Source organism: Pezoporus wallicus, unplaced genomic scaffold, assembly GCF_028554395.1.
Source record: "Pezoporus wallicus isolate ANWC-B61680 ecotype Strahan unplaced genomic scaffold, APGP_CSIRO_Pwel_v1 scaffold_7850, whole genome shotgun sequence".
Lineage (NCBI taxonomy): Eukaryota > Metazoa > Chordata > Aves > Psittaciformes > Psittacidae > Pezoporus > Pezoporus wallicus.
The window spans coordinates 16,758-40,927 of record NW_026639846.1 but is presented as its reverse complement, the minus strand read 5'-3'; the positions used below and the strand labels follow the sequence as shown (position 1 = coordinate 40,927).

Genomic DNA, 24,170 nt, shown 5'->3' with positions numbered 1-24,170 from the left:
GGATTTTCTGTTGAGGAAAAAAGGACACCACTTTTGTCCTGGATTGTCAGTGTGAGGAGGCCCCATATGATCACTGCCCAGGACACAGGCACCAGCAGGAGAAGCTATTTGAGACCTGGGGCCAGGAAGCCAAAACCTGTGATCAGCTTGGTCGTGTTGGGGGATTTGCTGCACTGGGATGGACGTGTTGATCTGGATGTCAGAGTTATTCTGCTGGGTTTAGAAGGTTGCATGCTACAATGTGAAAAAAAAACAACATTATCTTTACTTACTGCTGGTCAGGATTTCTTCCCCAAATGGCTTAAAATGCCCTTGTCACTTCGAGCATCACATGGTGCTTAAGAACAGGAAAGTGTAAGAGACCATGTAAAGAGTTTCTTTGGTGCCTTCCTCAGAAAGTCATTGAGAGTGGAAGTGCTGGAGAAGGCCATTCAGTGGGGAAATTTGCTTTTCCCTCTGTTCGGCCTGAAAGCGAAAACCACATTGGGAGAGAGCAGTTGAGTGCTGCACATCACAAAGGTGCTGGCTCTGCTGTGAGCATTTAGGGGTAAGGCTGGAGGGGGTCTACCTGTAGGGCAGAGGCCAGGGTTTGGTGTGTGTTTTATTTTGCCTTGCTTGTGCCTCTGAAGATGGCACGAACAAGGAAATGAGCTGTGCTTGTTCCACGTGCTGTGCTAGAACTGACAGCACACAGGATTTGAAAAGAAGTCCCCTTCGTGATGCTATTGGGTTGAAACCTGCAGCTGGCAGTAAAAAGACAACGTTCTGGGTTTCGCTTTGGAGGCAAACAGGTAAGGTTAGAATAATTCAAGGCATCCCTCAAGTTTTGATGGCTGCACTGGTGATGGAGGGGTATCAGTGTTATCCTTTGTTTGAAAAACATCCAGTTTGGGGGTGTTTAAAATATGGGTCGGTTTTGTTGCTTCTATTAACTGGTCAAATACTAGGATAAAGCGTGAGTCCAGTTCCATGTTATAATGCCCCAGTGCTTTCTTAGCGAGCGATTTGAATATCTGTGCTCACTTTGGCTGTTGAGGGGACACAGGATGCCTGAGGATTGCTCTCAAAAGCACACGGACTTTACTTCTGCTTTGCAAATGCACATCGAGCGCCCGTTGCAGCACACACAGGCACGCATCTCCTTCCCGTGCACCCGGGTCAGTGCATCCCTTTGAAGCTCAAGAAGACTTAATGTGTTCTGTAAGTGACCTCCTGTGATGTTGTCCTCTGAATGCTGGGTAGGAACATGGTCTTATTTGTACATCATCAGGGCTGGAAGCTTCCTAGACCTCCTTCCAGCATGCTTATGTGACATAGTGAAGGATCCGGCTTAAAATACTTTATTCAGGAAAGAGACCTGAGCCTGAATAGTAAAAGACCACTAGGGCTTTAAGAAGCTGCTTGGGACTAATATAAAGAAACCAGACTCTGATGGGTGGATGTTGGAGGCTTGAAAGTGATGGGAAGTCTGGTTTATTTCTCAACAGAAAAGATATCATACGGTTGTTCTTATCTCATCAAAAGGAGGTTTAGATTGGATATTGGGAAGAAATTATTCCCTGAAAGAGTTGTTAAGTGTTGGAACAGGCTGACCAGGGCAGTGGTAGAGCCACCATCCCTAAAGGGATTTGAAAGGTGTGTAGATGTGGCACGTGGGGACATGGTTTAGTGGTGGACTGGGCAGTGCTGAGTTAACGGTTGGACTCAGATGCACTTAAAGGTCTTTTCCAACCTAAATGATTGTGTGACTGTGCTGCCCAACAGCCCATCATGGCCAGGAGCCTGTTACACTCAATAATAAACCCAGAGGCCATCCCACTAGGAAGCAGATGGGAAGCTGAGGGCTGAGCAGATCCAGCTCTGCAGTCGCGTGGGTCAGGCAGTGCTGATCTCTAGCAGGTTGTCCTGCAGCTGCAGGTCAGAGTTGCTCAGAGCAGGATGGTGCTTGGACTGTTCAGGGCACACAGAATCTTGTGTGATGTGATTTAGCAATGCAGCCTCCCTGGTGGAATGCCTGTGATCTCCTGGGGAATCCCATGGTTTCTAAACCAATAGAGCTACACAGGAACATGTGCAGAACTATGGACTTTGAATCATCATTTAGGGGCTCTCACTCTGCCTTTCAGGACCTCCTGCAGCCCAGGGCAAGGCAGAATTGCTGTGTGTTCCCACCCACACCTCCCCCTGCCCTGGCTGGCACCTTTTGGGCTTAATTTTGGCTTTGGTCGGTTCAGGATTTTCTCAGCCCAGGATTTCAGAATGCAACTAAACCCCAACTCAAGTATTCCAGAGAGATGGGGAATTGTCTTGCCCAAAGCCTAATTGTTTGCACAGTTCCAAGGGTTTGTGCGATTGAAATGTCTATATTCTTGCAATGTAAAGTTAAAATTGATGCTAGAGAGAATTTTGGTTGTGTATTTACTGGTGTTTCCCCATCAGTATTGGTCTGTTTGCTGCTTTGGATCTCACTTCTACTGGTGTGATGATAGATGAAACAAGGACAAACTAAGAGCTCTAACCATGGACTTCCTTCTTCTAATGTGTTGATTTTAAAAATACAAATTTAGTAAATATTTGAGTTTTTGTCAGTAAATTTCAATCCTATCTTTAGGCCCCAAAGCAATGTTCTTAGCTCTAATAAAAGCCACTTGATGAAAAGCTCCCACTCATGCTGTATTTAGTGTAAGGAGAGGAGCTCTGGTTTCATTTTAGGATACGTTTCATAAGTGCTAATGGCTTAAACCACTTGTCTCCAGTCAGGAGTTCCACCCTGAAGAGCTCAGGCCAGCTCTAGTCATTAACAGTGTTTGGTTTTCCTTGCCCTTCTTTGATAACAGCCAGTTAAGAGCAATGGGAGCTACTGCATAATGTGACCCTGAGGCCCACTACTGAGAGATGGGAGCTGAGTGCTTTCAGTTAGGAAACAATGAACCAAAGAAGGAAAAGCTCCCTTTGGAGAGTTCTGTTGTCTTGGCGTTTGCCTTTATTCTGTTGGAGGCATCAGCCCCTCCTCTGCTGCTGCAGGTTTTTGGAAAGCCTCCTCTGCTACCAGGCTGCTTTGCTGTAGTTAACAGAGCTGTGTATTTTGACGTTGCAGAGACCACAGAAATGTTCCATAGGCAGAGAGAGAGCTCTGGGTAAATGTCAGTGGTGGTTAACACCTCGCAGCCACTGTAAGTGCACTGCAGTTATGTAACTATCAGGAAGGAATTCTGCCAGGCTGGGAGCTGCTATTTGATACGGTCAAAGATGAGAAAAGATTTTATGGCGTGTAAAAAATAGAGGAGAGAAGGGAGGAAGGAGGCAGGTAGCTGTGACACTGTGAAGAAAACCAACCCTTACATCGATGACATCTCAAGACATCAAGGTGCTGAGTAAAGCCTTCACTGGACAGGTCAGAGCTGTCTCCAGTTCACCTCACCACCCTGAATTCAGGCACTGCAGTGGGAGATGGAAAAACCTGCAGCTTGTCTTCAGGCGTTCTTTTGAGTGCTCAGAGCTTTTGGAAACCACACATGCAGCCCTCTAAATTCCTTCAAAAATCCCTATCAGAATCTCTAAATGGGAATTAGATATCATGGGAAGGTGTCATGAAGATAGGTTTTCCCTTTGTGTTGGAAAAGGAATGTAAAACACCTTTGTGCTTTATAGAAATTCACTTCCTACAGAGTTACTACCCCTCCACTGTACTTGCAGGACGGTACATTGCAAGTGTAAGTTACTCTGTTCTGCAGTAGTTCAAAGTCAGAAAATAACATTTAATCCCTTTTCTGGGCACATGCCACTGCTCAAGGTTGTCCAATGAAACAGAACAATGAGTTGGTATTTATTTCTGGGGAAGGTTTGCTTTTTCACTTTTGCTTTCAAGCAAGAAAATGGGAATTTATGGGCTTAGAGCAACTGTGTCACAAATGGTTCTGAATATTAAACAAATCCGGTGGCTTTTCTGTCTTTTTGCAGGTTCAGAGGCAGGTATGGACCTAAGTAATCCTCAGGAACAGCCACTGGCTGCAGGTACAGTGCTTCATGTTATGTTCTTTCACCCTCTTATATGGAGGAAAATGTCTGCATTGCAGCTTATTTCAATTCCCAGGACACTGAATAGCACCAGGACAAAGATGGGTGCTGAAGGCAAAAGGGAAATTGCAGAACTGAAATAAAACTGTGGATATTCAATATAATATTGGAAAATTATCCTAAAAGCCAGGGTGGGGGGAAGACTGTAGAGTAGGGAAGGAAATGTTTCGGGAGACACCTGGAAGTTTGGATTAGGGAAGCAAGAATAATGTGATCCTATGTGAGAGTTTGTCCATGACTTTGAGAAGCAAATCCATCCTAATGCCTCTGCAAGCAGAACACTGTGGCCATGATGAGCAGCACCAGGAATTTGCAGATGCTTTGAGGGAATCACTTGGAAATGCTCTTGGAGCATAAATAACGAATTGTTGTGTTGGGGTGTTTTTCAGAAGGACAGGAGGTTTTGACAGACTGTAATCTGAACAAATCCCAGGAAATGGAAAGGATGGATAATGCAGCAGATATGAAGGAACACAGTCAGTCTAATGAAGAAGCAGAAGGTAAAGTGGAGACTGAGTTCTGAAAACTAACAGTTATATTTTGTCTTTTGAATTATCTGGGCATGCCGTGAGAGTGATTAGGAAGTTTATTTTGGATCATGGCTCTGGTTTTCCTGTATGGCTGCAAAAGGATGTACAATGCAATTACTTTAGAGCGTTTCAACATGCTCTGGAGGAGGAGTAACTGTATCCCACCAGGGAACCTCACGTGCATTTCCTAAAGGTCACTTTTACAGGAGCAAGATAAAAACCCTGTGCGTAGGGTGAGCTCTTCAAGATGTGTTGGAGCATACAAGTTCTTAAAAGTAGTTTGCATATGACAAATGCACTTTTTATTAATGTTGCTGAGCCACTCTGATATCTGAAAAATAACATGCTTTTTGTTTTAAACAAAGGATAAATTACCTCAAACTCCTAGGACAGCCCAGCTCTTTAACATGTCAAACTGTGGCAGTAATCCTGTGCTTTAAACTGTGGGTGGACAGAAGGTTGGCCAGTTTACCATGGTGTTTAATTTGAGCAGTAAACCCTTCCTATACAGCTCTGAAAGAAGACACAGGTATGAACAAAATGTTAAACCAATTGGTACTATTTCTCATTGAAGAGGTCCTACCTAAGTGTGTATTTATGTGTAGCTTTAAAAACTAGTAGCCCACCTTCATTTAATAGCTAAAAGGTAAAAGAAGCAGCTCCTGGATATGGCAGTCTTGCAGCCCCTCAGGGTTCAGGAGCTGTGCAAATGACAGATGTAGAGCAAGAGACTTTCAATCCCTTCCTCAAGGTAGAAGCTGCTAAAGTGAAATCACAGCATGAATAAACCTTCCTGCCAGTTAGCTGAGCGTGTTCATTTATGCCAGTTCTCAACCACAAACAGTGAAAGATGCTGCCTGGTGGAGGATGTGGTGTCCATATCCTGGGGAAAAGGCAGGTTCATGTGGCCTTTCAAGTGCTGCATGGCCATGGCACTGTGGCACTGTCAGGACAAATGAGGGCTGTGGCTTTGATCAGTTCTGAGGTAGCATTTATGTATCACTAAGGAATTGTCTCTGTCTTGGATGCCCAAGTAGCTTGGGTTGTGTCCTGCAATGGAAATGAGATTATTTTAGACTAACATGAAATGTTCAGGATTAAACATTATTAAAGCTCTATTAAAGATGGAACTTTTCCTATTTATTAACAAAGTAGAAAACATGAAACCCTCGAGGGAAGTGCTGCACTAGCAAGAGCCCATCAGGAGGGAGAAGTTATCTCCCTTGGGTATCTATGACCTTGGTGTCTAAGTGAACTGCACCAGTGCCTGGCCTTGCTTGGCAGTTGCTGCAGTGAGAGCTCACAGGTTCCTCACCAAATCTGGCTGTGTGACAGGGTGAAATGCCTCCTGTCCCCAGAGCAGCTGCTTCTCGGCAGGACTCCATTTATAGTCAGTGGAGAGTAGCTTAGTGTACGTCTGCAATGTGGGATGTAGCTTGGGCAGGTGAGTTCTGCTCTGCTTACCCCAAAAAGAGAAGTTTAATGTTTTTATCCACAAAATGTGGATGGGTTTGAGCCTTTTCTTCATCCAAGGCGCCTGATCTCTCTTTTGGATCTCACAGCACATAAAATCTTTGCATCCATGTTCCAGCTATTTGCCCATCCCACTCATATTCACTCACTTCCACCTCTGCTTCCCCAGTGTCCCTGCCCTTCCCTGTCCCCTTCCTCCATCCCTAAACTCTGCATGGAAGAAGCCAGGGAAGGGTTTCTTTCACAGCCTCCTCCAAGGGGAACTGGGAATATTGACCATCCAAGAGGAATTGCTTTAGCTTCTCCCCGCCTTCCCATTCCAGGAGCACTGTCTATACTGCTTGCACACTCAGCATCATGGCATCAAGTCTCTTTTTCCATTCCTTGACTGTCCTATGTCACCTTCAGCACCTTTCCTCAGGCTCTTTTCCACACACATACATCAGGTGCAACTTTGACACTTGTGAGAGAATGTTGATGCTGACACTGCTCTTGTGCACCATTCGTTGTTCTACATCACTGCTGATCTCTTGCACTCTCTTTCCAACTTCTTCTGGAGTGCAAATATGGAGAATTCACATTTCAAAGATAACATTGTGAATACCAACAAAACGTCATTTCCCTCTGATTGCCTCCCTTACCATGAGAGCATTCCTTCATTTTAAAGTGAGTATGAACCTAGTACCGTGGTGCTCAATTCTTTGATTCTCACCGTAGGAATAAAGACACAACTGCTGGGAGAAAGCTGTTAGAAATGCACAGAAAAGCTGCAGTATCTCAGTGTGAAATGGCACAAACTAAAATCCATGTGGTGCTTACTCCATTGCTTCGCATACAGTTCTCCACAGTCATTCTGATACCGGAAGCACGATAAATCTGATGTCTTTACGTGTGCTGAAGTCCTCGAGGCTGTGTGAGCAGCAGGAGCTGTGTCCAAATTCCTGACAAAGCTAGGATGCTAGAATTCCCAAATAATCTTAGTTGACATGTCATGCCTACTCAAGAGCAGGAGCAGCTCCGTTAGGAGCAGTGCTTGTGGCTCTGTAACTATCTGTTGTGCTTCTGGGTAAGTGGAGCCACGCTCTGGTGGTGCTGCCCGGGTGGGAGTGTGATCTTTCAGGATCACTAACCCTGGTACAAATGAGTATGGAGTATTCTCCAGAATCACAGGATAGAAATCTCAGGATGAGTGATTGCTCTTGGGAAATGGATTATGTCCTGTGTGCACCTGAAAAGTCTGTCTGTTGAAAAACCTAAAAGCGCTACTTGTCCCTTTTCTTGATGTGATCACTAACACCCTCCTTGCGTGTCAAATGTATAGAGGAGTCTTGCAAAGATGTTGGTGTGGTTCTCATAAATGTTAATCCCGGTATCCATGATCCATGCCTTTTGTGGGTAAGCAATTCCACTTCAGCATCCTTGCAATTCGTTGCAGATGACAGCCTGCAACACTGCAAACTCTTTAATCCCAAATCCCTGCATATGAGCTGTGCCCACAGGGTTTGTTCCATCTGCTGAAGGTGAGACCACTGACTAAGAGAGAGATCAAGCATTTGATAACCTGGTTTCCACTGCCTTAATATGTCTGTAACGTGTGTTTCTTCAGCACAATGATGTGTTTTTTCCATCTTTCGCCAGGCATTCAGTAGTGATCTTCCATTCCTTGGACTTTACGCTTTTTGTGAAGCTTCCATTATTAATGGCTGATGCTCTAAATACACTGTGAGCTTTATAGAACCATAGAATGGTTTAGGTTGGAAGGGACCTTAAAGGTCATCTAGTTCCAACCCCTGAGACTTTAAGCAGAAGTTGGAGCCTGGTCATATCTAGATGTCGCCTGACTCTAGTTTGGTGGGGTTTTATGCTAAGCTGCAGAAAGTGGTACTCTGATCCTTTCAAAAGGCTACAGAAATTTCATAAAGGCACTCAGTAATGGTAGAGGCTTCAACCTGTCTTGCTTTTGAAAGGACTTCAGCCATGCTGAGTGCTAAGTACAGGGCAAACAATTAGGCAGAAGGCTGGAGTAATATGTTAATTAAAAGCCTGCTGGAGAGCAAGGAGGAAAAAAAGAAAGAGCCCCCCCCTCTTTTTGCCTCAGGGGAATGAAGCTGCATGCTGTGGTGCACATGGTGCACGCTTGCCTGCAACCATAAAAATACACTGTTCCCATGGTGCTTCCTGTGGCTGGGCTGAGAAGAGGCAAACCCTGAGCCAGAGAGGGGAGGAAGCACTGAATTTCTCTGGCCTTTTTATGTGTCCCCAACACTTATCTTTGGAGGCCATAGATGAGGCATCTTTTGTTTAAAAATGAAAGAAAAAGGCCACATTCTTCCCTATGGGAGTCAGAGTCAAGTTTAATTATGTCTAAATTCCCTCCTCTGTTGAGGCTGCTGATTTTGGGGGTGTTCTGAATGTTAGTGAGCTTTCCTGGTTGTGAACTAAAAAGCAATAGAAGTCACATTCGTGGTTTCTGGATGCTGACTGCTGCTGCATTTAGGTGTGTGAAAGGGGGGGGTAAAAGGCTGAAGGGAGCCAGGAGGGGATGAAAAGCCCTTGCCTCGATGCACTGAGGTTCCAGTGGTGCTGCTCACACACACTCACTTATCTGCTCAAAAAGGAAGTGCCGTTTTTTATCAGCTATTACATCTCCCAAGCCCAGATCGAGCCTGGCTGCTCATGGGACTCAGGGCTTATCTCACAACATCAGCAGAACCGTGCTGCAGAAGTTCACTTAACAGGGGATTTCTGTAAGTGTTAAAACCAGGCAAGGAGTCTGTGCTGCTCCGCTGTGTCTGAGTCTTATCACCAGAAGATCCTCTTGACTTTGTTTTAGCTCTCTGTACTGTACCAGCAGCAGCAGGGGTGCACCCAAGAACATTCAGTGACATCAACAGTGGGTTGTCTCACCGCAGCCTTAAGTGACTGACATCAGCTTGGCCTATCCTGCACGATGGGAAGCCCAGAGCTGCAGGAGCTCGGATATTCTGATGGCCTTGAAACAGCCAGAAAAATGCAGCTATTTCTTATTCCAATTAACCTGTCATTGTCAGCAGAAAGTGGAATTTGCCTGGGAGATATCATGGAATCCCACAGTGGTTTGGGTTGGAAGGGACCTTAAAGCTCATCTGGTTCCAAGCCTTCCCCTCTGCTCTGAGTTTGGGTTTGGTGGACAGGCTTGGACATTACTGAGGAAACACTGGGTGGACACATGGAGAAGAGCAGGCTAAAAGTAAATCACAAGTATTTAATTATGAATCCCTAAATTTGGAGAGAATGTCCTTGAAATCTCAAATTCAAGTCTTGAAATCTAGTTATTTACTGCAGACAAATAGTTTATAGTTGAATCAAATCAATACACTTGGGTTTGTGAAGTTTATATTGTTTAAGGAATTTGAACAACTTCTTAACCCACCTCTTGTCTTCAGTTAAAACTCCGTTGAGATTGATCACAGATTTCCCTGTTCTTCATATTATTAGACTATGTTTTCTTTTCATATGATACTTTTTTAGTACCAAACACAAGAGGATGGTGGATTATAAGAAAAGGCTGAATGAAACTCTTCAACTTCTTAGCTTTGATGTTCATTTGCAGAAGCAGTTGACCAGAGAGGCTCGTGCCTGAGTGGTTGCATTAGTAATAGGTCCCCTGATATAACTAATGAAGGTGATTATCTGCATTTAACATGTGCCCTTTCTCAGTCTGACTGTTGGGTCCAGATGTTCTATGATTAAGTGTCTAATTGCAGCCTGATTTAACGGTTGTGGTTGTATGTGGCTTTCTGGACTTCAGGAATTGTCATTTTACAAGTGTTTTCTGTGAGTGTGGTTCTCTTCCCTGGCACAGAAGGGGGGAACTCATCCTGTTTCATATTGTTACGTGTGGTTTTTAAGAGGCAGGCTTTCAAGCTCTTGAGATTTGAAAGGGTGATGTTAACAGGTGTCATAAATGAGCCAAGATTCAGCTGGCCTTTGGAAAAACTGGGTGCTGGTAGGCCTGGGGATGGGGGGTGGCATTCCCCCGATCCTCTGTGCTCCAGTATAGACAGCTGAGGGAAACCAGCAAGCTGTTGGTGCCTTTTGTAAGTAAAAAAACCCCACAAGTAAAATCCTATGGGAGTTACAGCACGGCACTGACCATATCCAGCCCCTGGTCACGTTGTCTCAGGTGATGGCATTCTGCCTCCCCAGGTTTTGTAGCACCAGTTAAATGCCCTGAGCCATGACCTGGGGCTGTGGGTTGTCCTGCTCAGCTCCAGCTCTGGTAGTGCTCCCTTTGGAGAACGTTTCATTTCTCCCTGTTTCTGTTAGTAGAGTTTTAATTCCTGTAGCAACATTTTGAAAGAAAGTCAAATAATTCCCAGTAGATGATGATTAGGCAGAAATTGGGAAGAGATGGGAAATACTGGGTGTGAAATGATAGATTTATAGAGGAACATACATAATTACAAGAAAAATCTTTGTCTTTGAATACGATGCTTGAAGGCCCAGTTACACAATTCAAGTTTCCTGGCTCACACAAGCTTGGAGATGATGTGTGTTGTTTCGTTATGTTTTATTGAGTTTTGCTTGTGAGGAACTGGACAACTAGAGAAATTATTCTGTGTTTTAATGCTAGAGAGACCCTGGTATTAATGAAGTAGAAAATATGCATCCAACCACTTGGAAAATGATGCCTGGGTCAGGTTCTCTTTTTTCCTTTCCAATCCTCCAATCCAATGCAGCATGAGCATTTCAATTTTGTTTGTTTCTATTTTTTGTTTCAAGTCACAATAAACCCAAAGAAGCACATTACCACAGAGTATTTTTAGAGTGACATTTCCACCAGGTGCTTACCACATGGGTTCCTTTGGGAATTACCACCCAAGGGTGCTTCAGACAGTGTCTAAGCAGCATAGTGCTTGGGTGTTGCACAAAATGGAGACTGAACAGCAGTACTGGAAGGCACAAAGATAAAATAAAGCAAATATAGGATCCCAGACTGGTTTGTGTTGGAAGGGACCTTAAAGCTCATCCAGTTCCAACCCACGGGCAGGGACCCCTTCCACTGGAGCAGCTTGCTCCAAGCCCCTGTGTCCAACCTGGCCTTGAACACTGCCAGGGATGGGGCAGCCACAGCTTCTCTGGGCACCCTGTGCCAGCGCCTCAGCACCCTCACAGGGAAGAGCTTCTGCCTGCTTTGTCCAAGTAATAATTTTCATAAGTGGAGGCAGTGAAATCTGTGGATTTCCAGTGATTTCCTCAACAGAACAGAGGTGGTGGATGCCACACTTGGGATTTTTGGTGCTAAAGACCCTAGCAGGCCAGGCCTGGTGCTGTACTCACCATGGGTGGGAGCACATGGTTATTGCCACTACATCTTTGCCACTGTTGTGGCCACTGCTGTCTAGCTGGAAGCTAAGAGTGCTCCTGGGCGATCCCTCCCTCCCTTGGTGGCAAACAAGGCTTCAGAAAAGCTTCAATCTCCTAAAAGCATTGTTGCGGTTGTAAAAAGGGAGCTTATCACTGGAGTCCGTGTGAGAAACAAGGCCAGGTTGGGCCACGGAACCTGGAACTCCTTTTGCTTCCCTAGAACTGAACTCTGCAGTGGGGTGAGACAGACATGGAGAAAAGTTCCCTTCTCTCTGTGTTGCCTCTATTAAACCCCCAACAATCTCACGTTGCTCTTGTGTCACTTCGCGTGTTATAATTCCCCATTATAGTCTCCAGATGTTCAATATACACATGCATGTGTGTGTCCTTGTTTTCTTATTATTTAAGGAAAACCCCTTAGGTACAGCATTGCTGACTATTTTGATGTTTGTCATTCCGATGCAAACCTCTCTCTATTCATTGAGGAATAGGGTTGGGTTTAATTCATGGCAAATCTTCCCCCCGCAGTGTGTTAATTCCATGGCAGAGGTGTTTATTGTGACTCGAATCTGGAAACTCTGCTGCCTTTTTCAGTTTCCACACGTAGGGCTGTTGTGTTTCAAGCTGCCTTAGGTACAGGAGTCTCACATCCTGGGAGGAGAGCAGCTCTAGAAGGACTGCACTGGGTTTGGGCTTTATACTGCTGTTTCTGGGGATGACTTGTGGAGGGAACAGTGCTGAATCCAGCAGTTAATACCTGTCAAATCCAGGTAGGCACCAGAATCCTTCAGTATGTGCCTGTATCAACTCCCTTCTTGTTCTTTGGCATCTGACTCCTATTAACAGCTGTCAAAACCTGGTAAACTATTTATGTGCTTTCACAATTTGTTTAATTGCATAGTTAGGAAATGGCATACAAGAAAAGCTTTCCCTTTTTCTTTTCCCCCTTTAGTCTGCCTGAACATCTGTAGCATTAGGGGCTCATTATCTCGGAATTGGCACAGCAAATCAGCAGCAGCATTAAAGTGCCACATTAAGATGATGAAGTTTCTTTGTTACCCAGCTGACTTCTTGCATGTGCTGAGGATTTCACGATTATGACCCCGCTCCTTGTAAAACACTTGAGTAACATCACCCTTTTGTGCTGTTGTCTTTAATAGCTTCTGCTTTATATTCTTTGTGCTTTTCAGAGCACTGCTGGTAAACTTTGCTTAACAACAGGACCAAACTGATGTTCTTTTCTCTAGGTTTGATGCCAAGGTGTTGGTTTAAATACAGGACTTGGCGGGGGGGGGTGTTCCTTCCAGGGCCTCCTCCTGGGGGGAATAGCCAAGATAATGCTGTGTCCTGGCCTGTTTGCTGCTGGTGCCTCCTCTCTTTAGTCATGCATTTTCTAACGTACACAAGCACTGTTCATGTGGTGACTCAGTCTGCAGTTGCCACCACAGCTTTATTTTGGATTTTTTCCAGAACCCATTGTTTTTACAGTGTTTCGGGTGAAACAAAAATATTACTCTGGAGTAATGCCTTTCATCTTGTAATCATCTCCCCAGGAAATGAAACCATGTGCATCAGCCTTAACACATCACACTGGTGCTTTGTTGTGTCAAATCCACAACAGCGCTGTGCTGTGCTGTTATTACCTTCCTGAGCTGCCTCAAGAAAAATGGGCTTGGACACCATGGATGTTTTTTCCCTCTTACAAGCTCTTTGCTTTCCTAAGCAGGGAGAGATGACAGCAGTTTTGTTCAACTGGGGGAGCTTTGTGTGTGGTGTTGGGGATAAAGGTGGTTTTCCTCTGTCAAATTTCCCTGTTCTGCTTGAAGTTACAGCCACTTTCCTCTGGCTGAAGACCCTGCTCTCTTTGAAATATGAGTTTTGAGTGACAGATACAAACCTTTGCACACAGCTGCCGGACTCCTGATCTCCCAGGGTTCCCTGTGCTGCCAGTGCACAGAGCAAAAGCCAGGGCTGCCAAAGGGTGCTTCGGACCTCTGCAGCTACTTGGTTCTGTGACCTGTACCGAGTTGGCCTTTCTTCTGAGTGCTTTGTACCAAAGTTTCCTTTTGTCATATTCTAAAGAATAACAGGAGTGTTAGGAGAGAAAAATCCCAACCCTTCTAACACCTATCCCAGGCACAGCTACAGGTTGGGCAGAGAAGAGATTCAGAGCAGCCCTGTGGACAAGGACTTGGGGGTGTTGGTTGATGAGAAAATGAACATGAGCCGGCTTCAGTGTGCGCTTGCAGCCCAGAAACCAGCCGTATCCTGGGCTGCATCAAAAGGAGCGTGACCAGCAGGTCGAAGGAGGTGATCCTGCCCCTCTGATCTGCTCTTGTGAGACCTCACCTGGAGCATTGTGTGCAGTTCTGGTGTCCTCAACATAAAAAGGACATGGAACTGTTGGAACAAGTCCAGAGGAGGCCACGAGGATGATCAGGGGCTGGAGCAGCTCCTGTATGAAGACAGGCTGAGGAAGTTGGGGCTGTTCAGCCTGGAGAAGAGAAGCTGCGTGGAGACCTCAGAGCAGCTTCCAGTATCTGAAGGAGGCCTATAGGGATGCTGGGGAGGGACTCTTCATTAGGGACTGGAGTGACAGGACAAGGGGTAACGGGTTAAAACTGAAACAGGGGAAGTTTAGATTGGATCTAAGGAGGAAATTCTTTCCTGTGAGGGTGGTGAGGCACTGGAATGGGTTGCCCAGGGAGGTTGTGAATGCTCCATCCCTGGCAGTGTTCAAGGCCAGGTTGGATGAGGCATTGGGTGATATGATTTAGCGTAAGGCGTCCCTGCCCACGGCAGGGAGGTTGGAACTGGATGATCTTAAGGTCCTTTCCAACCCGAACTATTCGATGATTCTATGATTCTATTTGGTCAAAACCCCACCTCTTCCCTCGTTCTTTCTGTTGTTCTCAGTCAACCAAAGGTGAGATTTTTCTATTGAGGCTCTCCAAGTGCCTACATGGAAACTGAAAAGCAGTGGAGCTTTGGTGGGACAGCACCGCCAGCTGAAGTGGGGGTGAGGGTTGTTGGGGGAGGCAGTGGTGGGAAAGCCTTGCTCAGAACTGGGGTGCATCCTTCTCTGTTGCTGTCAGAACACACAAGTATCGTGAGCAGTCAGCGATGCGGAAAATGCAGAGATACTCATTTTCCAAGGGGGAGCTGTAGGATGGTTTGCCCAGTTTGTGCCAGTCAGTAAGTGCTTGCCATGAGGAACTCAAACTGGTGCTAGTGCCACGCTGCAGGAACGCTGGCAGGACTGTAAAAGAGTGAAAACCTGTGAGCTTGTGGTGAGAAACAGCAGAAAACGGTAGAGAAGCCTGCTCTGGTCCTCCAGCACTAAGCAACTGCCTTTGATGCAGACCAAAGGTGAGACGTTAAGTAGAAAGTGGGAATTGAAATTGCTTCTGAAAGTACCACCAAGGTGCAGCTGCAACGTGCACTTCCTTTCACCATGCTCTGCAGGATGTAGCAAATCAGTTTGGAGCTGCCTCCTTTTGAGAGGGGAAAAAAAGACAAGCAACAAACCTTGGGTTTGGGGGGGGGGGGGGAGATTCTGCTGAAAGCTGCTTTCAGGAATTGGTAGGAATTTTTCCTTAGAGTAATGGAAATGGGTGTATAACCTAATTTTGAAGGAGTCTTCAAAGCAGGATCACTCTCGCACCCTCGGACATAAAGTTGGCAGCAAAGGCACCTGCAGAGGAAAGCCTGTTTGAGAGGAAGCAGGAATCATAGAATCATGGAGTGGTTTGGGTTGGAAGGGACCTTAAAGTTCAGTCCTGAAGCCAAACTCTGAAACCCATCTGAGATAGGGGGATAAAACTGCACAGAATGGGTGGAAAACCCACCCTGATGTGGGTATCATCATCTAGGGAGAGCACCGAGAGGAATCTTGGAGTTTTCCACACTACTGTGGATTCTCACATAGGCTGAAGAAATTACCACTTGCCTGTTTCTTCTGCCTCATTTCAACCCAAATGGGCTCAGTGCAAACATCTGAGCTCGAGGAGGGAATTTACCCCTGAAACATAGTTGAAAATGTTGATTTCATACAGCATGGCTTGCCAGATCTTTCTTTTTCAGGGCTGCTTTCATGTTGCCACCTCATTTTCGCTGTTACCCATTGTTTGTTCTCTGCATTTGATGTGGTTTATTACTCAGAACCAGAGTTAATACATATTCAGCAGTCCATGGTCTGTACTTTGGAGAAAGGACAAGTGATTCAGTGCCAGATTTAACTGTCTAACCCTCAGTCTGAGCGAGGAGCAGGTGGCCAGAACAGTACTTTCAAACAGGAAGCTCTGTATTTGATCTCTTGGTGCTTTTCTTCGATTGGTAGCTTGAGGCATAACCTTCAGCTCTTGTCTGGATGGAAAAGTCAGCTTTAAGCAGAAGGAAAAGCTATCCTGGCTTTTAATAAGGATTTGTGTGCAAGTGCTGGTGACGCTGGGGTTAATGGTGGAAAGGAAATCCAACAACAGGACTTGGGAATCCTCAGGTGTTTATATAGTGGGACCGAGATGGAGCATTATTGCTACGTGTTGCGTTTGCCTCTTTGTCATGAAATGATAGTCGTTTAAGGCAATGGCTTTGTTTTCTCTGGACATGGCTCCAGAGCCAGGAACCTGTCTGAAGGCCACGGATCTTCAGGAGTCCTTGGGTTCTTTACTGTGTACTTGCAATCTGACTTTGGGCAAATCTTTTCCTGTTTCTGGGGGGCATTTATTTATCGGGAAATCACCTTTCAGGCACCAGAGGTTCCAAGGGAAGATATAAATATCCTTTCTCATTTGTGTCTTGCTAGATTTCCAGTTCACAGGAACAGCCTGGATAGTGCCCTGTCATTGCAGGAGTTTATATTGTGATATACTTTATACAGTAGAAGGAAATTATCCACCAATGGTAAATAACAGGCAGCTCAGTGTTTTTAAAGGTTCTCTTGCTGTGAGTATCACGAAGTGTACGTGACCCATGAAGATTCACATCTCAACTGCATTTCCTCATCTACGGGGGTTTAAATGAAACTTTTAGGAAGGTTGATAATGTCATTTGCTGCAATACTTGTTTTTTTCCTAAGCTACTTCCTTGTGCCTAAAGATGAGCGTTTTTCACTTTTGTGCTTTGTTTTACCTGCAGATGATGTGGTTAAAGTGAAAGGTGAATACAGTGAAAGAGAGGAGAGTGCTTTACATTCAGAGCCAATGGAAACCCCTGAAGAATCTGAACTGCCTTACACCTATCCCAGAGAATATAATGAATATGAAAGCATTAAACTGGAAAGACATTCGGGTTCATATGACAACATCAGGCCAGCTAGTGGGAAAATGACTTGTGATATCTGTGGATTAGCATGTATTAGCCTCAATGTCTTGATGGTTCATAAGCGTAGCCACACTGGTAAATATCTCTCTATTATTCTTGTAAGAGCTGACTACTGAATTATTTGTAATCTAGTCTATTTATTTTTATCAAAGGATACTAAAATCAGGACTTCCTCCTTCTGTCCTTGATGCCACATGTGATCTGTAGCAAGTTACCCACTTTTCTGTGCCTCACTTTACCCCCTTTTCTTCCTATCAGGATCAAATGTCAGCCCAAGTGTGTTTGTGGGGCATTTTAAGGATTTTGGATGAAAGGCACTACGTAATTGAAGTGTTTTAGACACAAAACACAAGTTAGATTGGTTTTGTGCTGCCGTTTCCAGTCTGTGTGTGTATTTCTCTTTGTGCTACACTTTGGCAACAAACTGGTGAGCATCTTGGGTTTCAACATGCAGTAAGATAAGCCCTTCTTTTTCTAAAAGTTGCTAGCTTGTTGGAATCAGCCTCCTCCAGAACACTTATTCCCATGGAAAAACTGTACAGTGTTTTCCATAGTCTACATATGTTACGAGAAGCTCTGACACCAGAGCTGCAGTAACTCCCACTGAAGTCAACGGAAGGGCTCTGTGTGTTTCTATAGAAAGAAATTGATCCAGTCTCTCATTCTTTCCCCTTCCAAAGAGGAAAGGGTGTGAGGATAAACATGATACCCACATAACCATTAAATGTCCTTTTTTGTATGTCATTTTAAGGTGAACGGCCATTCCAGTGTAATCAGTGCGGAGCTTCCTTTACTCAGAAGGGAAACCTCCTCCGCCACATTAAACTACACACAGGGGAAAAACCTTTTAAATGTCATCTTTGCAGTTATGCCTGCCAAAGGAGGGATGCGCTAACAGGTCACTTAAGGACACATTCTGGTAAGTGACTTCAAAGGCACTTCATGTGTTTTAGATGTGTGTCACTAGGACACGAGGCGTGGAAAATGGAGAGCTCGTCAGCAAAGTCGGCTCAGCCGGTCTGGTTTTGAGGAGTCAGCAAATAGCAGTGACCACTCATGGGCCTGCTGTGCTGATGGAACCATCTCAGGGCTCGGCTCCCCTCTTGATGCACAAGGAGGGCCCAGGGAACCACGCTGTGTTCTGTGACAAACCAGACCACCCCGCACAAAATAACTCCTTGGTGTTTCCAGAGTGGAGCCAGCTGTGCCAGCAAGCTCCATATTTGAGGAGTGCTTTGCTAGGACTTCCTTCTCTTCCTACCCTGCGCTGGTAGGAGAGCTCTAGGAGCATCACCCAGGACAGCACGACCTTATTGGCAGTTAACACCTTGCTGTTGTGTAGTGCCTTTCATCTGAATGTCTTAACATGCTCAACAAATGCCAGGGGTTTTTCCCCAAGACTGGTAGCGTGTTCTGTCCATTTTCCAGATGGGAGAAACAGAGGCACAGACTTGAGGTGACTTGAATAACAATCCAGGTATAAATCGATTGTTAGTTCCTCCAGAGCCAGGCTGTGCTTCCTCTTTGCTTTGTGTATATCCTGTGTTATGCAGGGACCTAGGCACAAAACAGTTATTCTAAATGATAGATGTTATCTCTGCACTGCACTTCGCAGGCAAAAAAAGTTCAACTTCCCAAAGAATCAAAGTTCGAAATGCGATTATCTGACATGAATAAATGAGGTTCTGGTTTAGTCAAGCCCCAGCACAGTGGTGGTCACTGTTCCCCACCAGCACAATGCTAAAGCCATCATGCTTCAAACACGCCATGTGGTTGTCGTGACTAAAGTCTGCAAGAGCTGGCTTATCAAATGGGAGAAAGAAAATCTCTCCAAGTGTATCACATCAAGAAGTGAGCAATTGCATTAGCAGCAGGGAGCACAGTATCCAGTGCAAGGCTAGCTGTATTTGTGCTGTACAGGGCTGATATTTTGCTTGGGTGTGTTAGAGGATGTCTGTTCACAAAACAGTAATGAGACAGTCTAGAAGGTGCTGCCAGTCCTTGTCCATGAGGCACTGGGAAAGGCTGTGTGGGTATCTTGAGCTTCAAACAGGTTTGCTTTAGCTTAAACGAATTAGGAACGTCATTCCCTTTACAATACGTGTCTTTGGATATTAAATGAAGCTCACATATAGTTTTGGGTTGGTTTAAGTTCTTCAGTTTCATGAAATCCTTGAAAAAGTCTGTATAGGCAGGAGCTAGGTGAGGCAATTGGGACAGCAGCAGCCCTGCTTTACAGCAGAGCAGTTGCTCTTCCCTAAGGAAGTTAGGCCAAGAAAAGCCATCAGTTAGAGTAAAGCTCCAGCAACCTCCTAGGAACAGGGTCTAATCCTAAATCCTCTTCTTTCCTGGTGCTGAGTTTAGGGGATGAAGAGGAACTCTGTGCCTGGTGGGTTGCACCCTTGTGTAACCCTCATTTTTTGATGATCACCGTCATCATAAACTTAACAGAAGCTTCAAGCATTTTCAAGCAAGAGCTGACTGCATGCTATTAGTAATGATACACTTGAACGCCAGCGTTTCAGGAGTCTCTGGTGGTTATTTATGCTGCTCTCTTCCTTTTCCAGTGGAGAAGCCATACAAGTGTGAGTTCTGCGGGAGGAGCTACAAGCAGAGGAGCTCGTTGGAGGAGCACCGGGAGCGGTGCCGTACGTACCTGCAGAACGCTGGCATGTGTGAGCCTGGTGAGTGTGTCACGCTGCAGTGGCTTTAGAAAAGGGCATCTGGTAAGCTGCTAATGGACAGCCTGAGAACAGTTTTTACTCCAGTCATTTTCAGGAGCCTCAAGGTCTATAACATCTCTGGAAAGGGTCTGGTTTAATGCATCCCTCAAGCAGCTAGTTAAAGAATGCTGTTATCGTAATCACTTTTTCATTTCACAGTTACTTTGGATAAAACATCTAAACCACCCTGCACACAGCATTTCTGTAGGTGACACTCACAGTAAGTTAAATGATTCCTACATTACTGCCATTTCCTGGCTGGTTTTATTGGCCAAGTTGGTGCCTATGACTGTTGACGATACTTGTTCACATGTCTCAGTCCATGGTCTGCCTGGAGCCTTCTCTTCTCCAGGCTGAACAAGCCCAGCTCTCTCAGCCTGGCTCCAGAGCAGAGCTGCTCCCATCTTTGGAGCATCCATAACTTGAAGGACTCGAGCTTCCTAGTTTGAGTTTGAATTTTCTTTGCAAAGAAAAGGCTAAACTGAGTTTTCACAGTTTCACACTAACATGTAAAAATATACTTAGATGACAACATTTACTAAGGCCCTAGAATAATGACAATAACTTAAAAACTGCATTTAGTGAGATGACTATCAAGCAAGGATTGTGCAGGCTCATCACAAGTCTGGCCTAAAAATCAGTGTGAAGACCTGTTGATACACGACAGTAGCCATGTGGGTACAAGAGCCCTTACCCTGAGCAGAGTGAGTAGCTTGGTGTGTCAGGCCTTAGGTCACATGCATACACACAAGCCTCCATAAAGAGACAATGATTTAAAGAAGTTTGAGTTTTATAGCTTTCCATGGGCTATTTTCTTTTCAGCAAATGACATGTTTTTGTAGTAAAATTGAATTACAATCAGAGCATCAGCAAGTTTTGGGTTTCATGAGAACCCATACGCACTGTAAGTGTGGTTTGATGGTACAGCACATACTCCCCTGATGGCAATCACTCAGAGATGTCCATACCATGTGAAAATGGAAAACATGATACCTACTACAGATTTATGCTTTGAAATCTGCTTCATGGTAGATATTCATTTCAGAATAGCAGCATTTCACTTATCCAGAATATGCTCTGTGTACTTGCTGCAGTGACACAGAGGAAATGTGAATTTCCAGTACGACATAACGTACCCCTGCCTTTGAGACTTTGCATCTTAAAAATGCAGCCCTGGTTTTAGTGGAGCACTGAGGTTTCTGACAAACAGGAACCCCACTCTTGCTGAGGCTTTTCCATTCCATTCTCTGCTATCAGCACTCTGTTCGATGACAGAGCCCGAGCGTGGGAAGGCGGGAAAGGGCCTCAGGAGCTCATTTAGTGCTTTTGGTTTGATTTTTTTCCCCTAAATGTAGCATTTTGTGCTTGTGTTTAGTGAGCATTTGTTTTACTTTCTGACCATTCCCCTACTTATCCACATCCCTTTGAATTGGGGAACTTCCCAATTCAAAGCTCAAGCACACTCTCCACGCCATCATCCAATAATTCATGACAATATCAAAGAGCAGCAGTGGTAACCATTCTGGTCACTTTGTAGTACAGGGTTTGCGTGTTCCAGATGTGGAAATATCTCTGAACAAAGAGTTTCATGTAACAGTATTGTCAGAGCGTTGCTCAGTCCCTGATAGCAATCTCTGCTCGCATCGTTCTCATTGCACAAGAGCCCACCTCTCCGTTCCACTCTCCAGTATTGAGTGACCACATAGAAATGCTACAGGAAGCAATGCCTCTAATTTGAGCTCTGCTTTGTGCTTTAGGGGTGTGTTAGCAATGCCCACAAGTTCTAAAAATGGCACTCACATTTCTGGGGGGACAGACAGAAACCACACCATGGAAACAGCTCAGCAGAAGTTAAATCATTGTGTGTGCTCGTGCCCCGGGCTGGAAGGACAGTATCTGCTCTGCATGTCTGCAGAGTGACATGATGGTGAGGTGACAGCACTGTTTGAGAGAGGTGGCTCGTCCCTCAGTCATACATAAGTAGTCATTCATGGAGATTTAGGTTAGATATTATCTAATCATATCATTATTATTATTATTAGATTATTGGAAGGGAGACTGAGATGAGCTCTTAGGCAGAAGCTCTTCCCTGTGAGGGTGCTGAGGCGCTGGCACAGGGTGCCCAGAGAAGCTGTGGCTGCCCCATCCCTGGCAGTGTTCAAGGCCAGGTTGGACACAGGGGCTTGGAGCAAGCTGCTCTAGTGGAAGGGGTCCCTGCCCGTGGCAGGGGTTGGAGCTGGATGAGTTTTAAGGCCCCTTCCCACCCAAACCAGGCTGGGATTCTGTGATTCAGCAGTTTTCTTCTGGAAATGCTTTATAAAGAGAAGCTCACAACTGCAATGTTCACAGCCCTCAGGCGGGCAGCAGTGCGCTGAAGCACCACCGACCCCTCTCTGGTGGTGGTGAGGGGAGGCTGTAATCACTGTTAGCTGAGTAGGAGGCAATGCCCCAGGTTTAAAAGCAGTCAGGACATTGGAACTAAACCCCATCCTACTACTGTAAGAAATCCTGTGGTATTAGTGGGTCAGGTAATTGAAGAGAGAGACAGGGCCTGATTGTTTCTCTCTGAGAAGTCTGTAGAGGATTTTGAGTGATTAAAGCCGATGTTTCCTAAATACTAAATATTATTCTTGGGCTGTTTAATAAATGGTCCAGAAGAAAGAGGTGGGGGAGATAATTTTAAGTTCACTTTTGGGTAGAGAGCAGTGTTGTGGGAGGGAACCAGTGTAACCATCTGTGTGTCAGTGGGAGCAGAGGCTGTTTCCCTCAGGCTGCTCTATGAAGAGCTTGTCAAAGACCCTTTGTGGCCCATAAATGGAGATGATTTTTTTTTCTTGAGGAAAAAAATGGCTCTTAGCAAGGAGTAGGAAATCTTAATGTGCAAGAAAAGACTCCCAGCCTTTAAGTAAAATGGCAGAGAGACATCAAGCTGAGAGACTGATAATTACAGATGTCCTAGAACATCTTATGTAGGTCAGTAGTTACTGTCTCCTCAGCAGTCTCCTCTGAGTAAAGACTCTTGTTACCTCTGCAGGAAGCTGCTTGCCTGCCCTCTTGACACTAATTTAATGACATTCCCTTGGTGGCACTTAAAATACCATTGACAAGACAAGCAGTCAGTGACACTGCACCCAGGCTCCAGCCTGCATCTGGGCTGGCTGATAAGGCTCCAGAAGCTTCACTATCAAGAGCAAAAGAGTCTGCAAATGTGAAATTAAAGCTGGAGTAGAGCATAAGTGCAACTGGTGAAGTTAAAGGTTGAGAAAAAGCGGAACTAGAACAAAACAAGAACCGTGAAGGAATGGTAGGGACCAAGGTGCTGCTTTCTGACGTGGATGAATCGTGTTTCCTTTCTTTATGTGTTTTTGAATATACAGCACCCTTTGTGTTATCTTGTTCAGGGCAGTTGTGGGTTGCTGGGGGGAGGGGGGGGGGGTTAAATTCAAATTACTACTGCTTTGTGCAGTGATCTGACAAGTTGACAGCTTTCTGCCTTGGGGATAGTTCCAGCCTTGAACTGCAGTTGTTTGCAGACTATATAAGGAGCTCGGGAAGCATAGTCCATCTTTCTGGGGCATGAGTGTTAAACAGAAGCTCTGAAATCACCAATCCCATCACAGCATCCTCAAGAATTAACTAGAGCTTCTGGCCAAAATCCAAAGGGATGATCATGTTCTGCTACCTCACTTTCCTTTACGGTTTCAACTTAATCTGATGTTTTGCTTCACTTTATGTCAACTATTACGTAGTGTCTTGGTATTTCATGCTGGCAGCAGATGCCTTTTAGCAGCTAATGAATATATTCATTCTAAGTATAATATGAGTTCTATTTATTCTAAGTCTTTAAGCATCCTAGGGTAATTTAGAATCAAGGAAGGCAGGATGTTATTACCTTTCAGGCCCTGAGCATGCCCTTTGTGGGTCTCATTATCACGTACATCACGGGGTTACAGCCTGATGAAACAGGGCTGAAGTGAACCCTGTTCTCCATCTACCCTGAGTCATACTCAAAGGCAGTATTTGTGGCATCGAGTGCTTCTGAAGCACTTTACATGTTTAAAATGCTGAACAAACATTAACAGATGCTTCTGGCTGAGGTTGGTGCTGACTGCAACTCATATGATATCAATAGCAGCACTAATAAACAGGGGTGACTTTGGCATTTCCAGGGAGATGCTGCATTTTTATCACTTCTTGTACTGGGCAAACTGCAATTTAAGCCCAGTACTTAATGAAAAGTGCATTTAACAGGACTGCAGTGATACCAAAGCACTTGGATCACTTTCCTCTGGCATTACTTCCGTCTTACATACATGATGCTTCATATATTTAGGTACAAAAGTACAATCACACGCAACCAGGATTCTTTCACAGTGAGAGCTGACCTTTAGTATTACCTTGGGAAAGTAAATTACCCTGCCTTGCCTTTGCTTTCCTCTACTTAGATACCAGCTCTTAAAGGCATGGGCAAGCTCTTGCAATGTGTCCAGTTTCACCACATTTGCTCCCTGACCCTGAAACTCTTTGTGCTACTTGTTAATATAAAAACACCACAACTGCTGCTTGTTCTGCAGGCAAGCGGGAGCTTTGGGGGGGGGAAGCCACAGCAGTTACACTCAGTATTAGTCTGGTAGTAGTGATATGAGGTGGCTGATCCACCTCAAAAGCCTGTGCAGCCTCCCTGAGGTGAGAACAA

The 24,170-nt window shown here is 45.1% G+C and overlaps 1 protein-coding gene across 7 annotated transcripts in view; it reads left to right on the top strand.

The window, feature by feature from the left end:
• The window catches only part of IKZF3 (IKAROS family zinc finger 3), a 30,730-nt gene that overhangs the window by 1,189 nt on the left and 5,371 nt on the right, over positions 1 to 24,170 (top strand). The window contains exons 1-6 of one of the 7 annotated variants that reach the window (XM_057416665.1): positions 615 to 791; positions 3,961 to 4,014; positions 4,467 to 4,577; positions 16,566 to 16,826; positions 17,503 to 17,670; positions 19,319 to 19,435. In XM_057416665.1, the coding sequence (XP_057272648.1) occupies positions 647 to 791; positions 3,961 to 4,014; positions 4,467 to 4,577; positions 16,566 to 16,826; positions 17,503 to 17,670; positions 19,319 to 19,435 (856 nt within the window). In that variant the 5' untranslated portion in view covers positions 615 to 646. Of the gene's footprint in view, positions 1 to 614; positions 792 to 851; positions 1,201 to 3,960; positions 4,015 to 4,466; positions 4,578 to 16,565; positions 16,827 to 17,502; positions 17,671 to 19,318; positions 19,436 to 24,170 lie in introns of those variants that run through there. The other 6 variants (XM_057416663.1, XM_057416664.1, XM_057416668.1 and 3 more) reach the window with 6 other exon arrangements.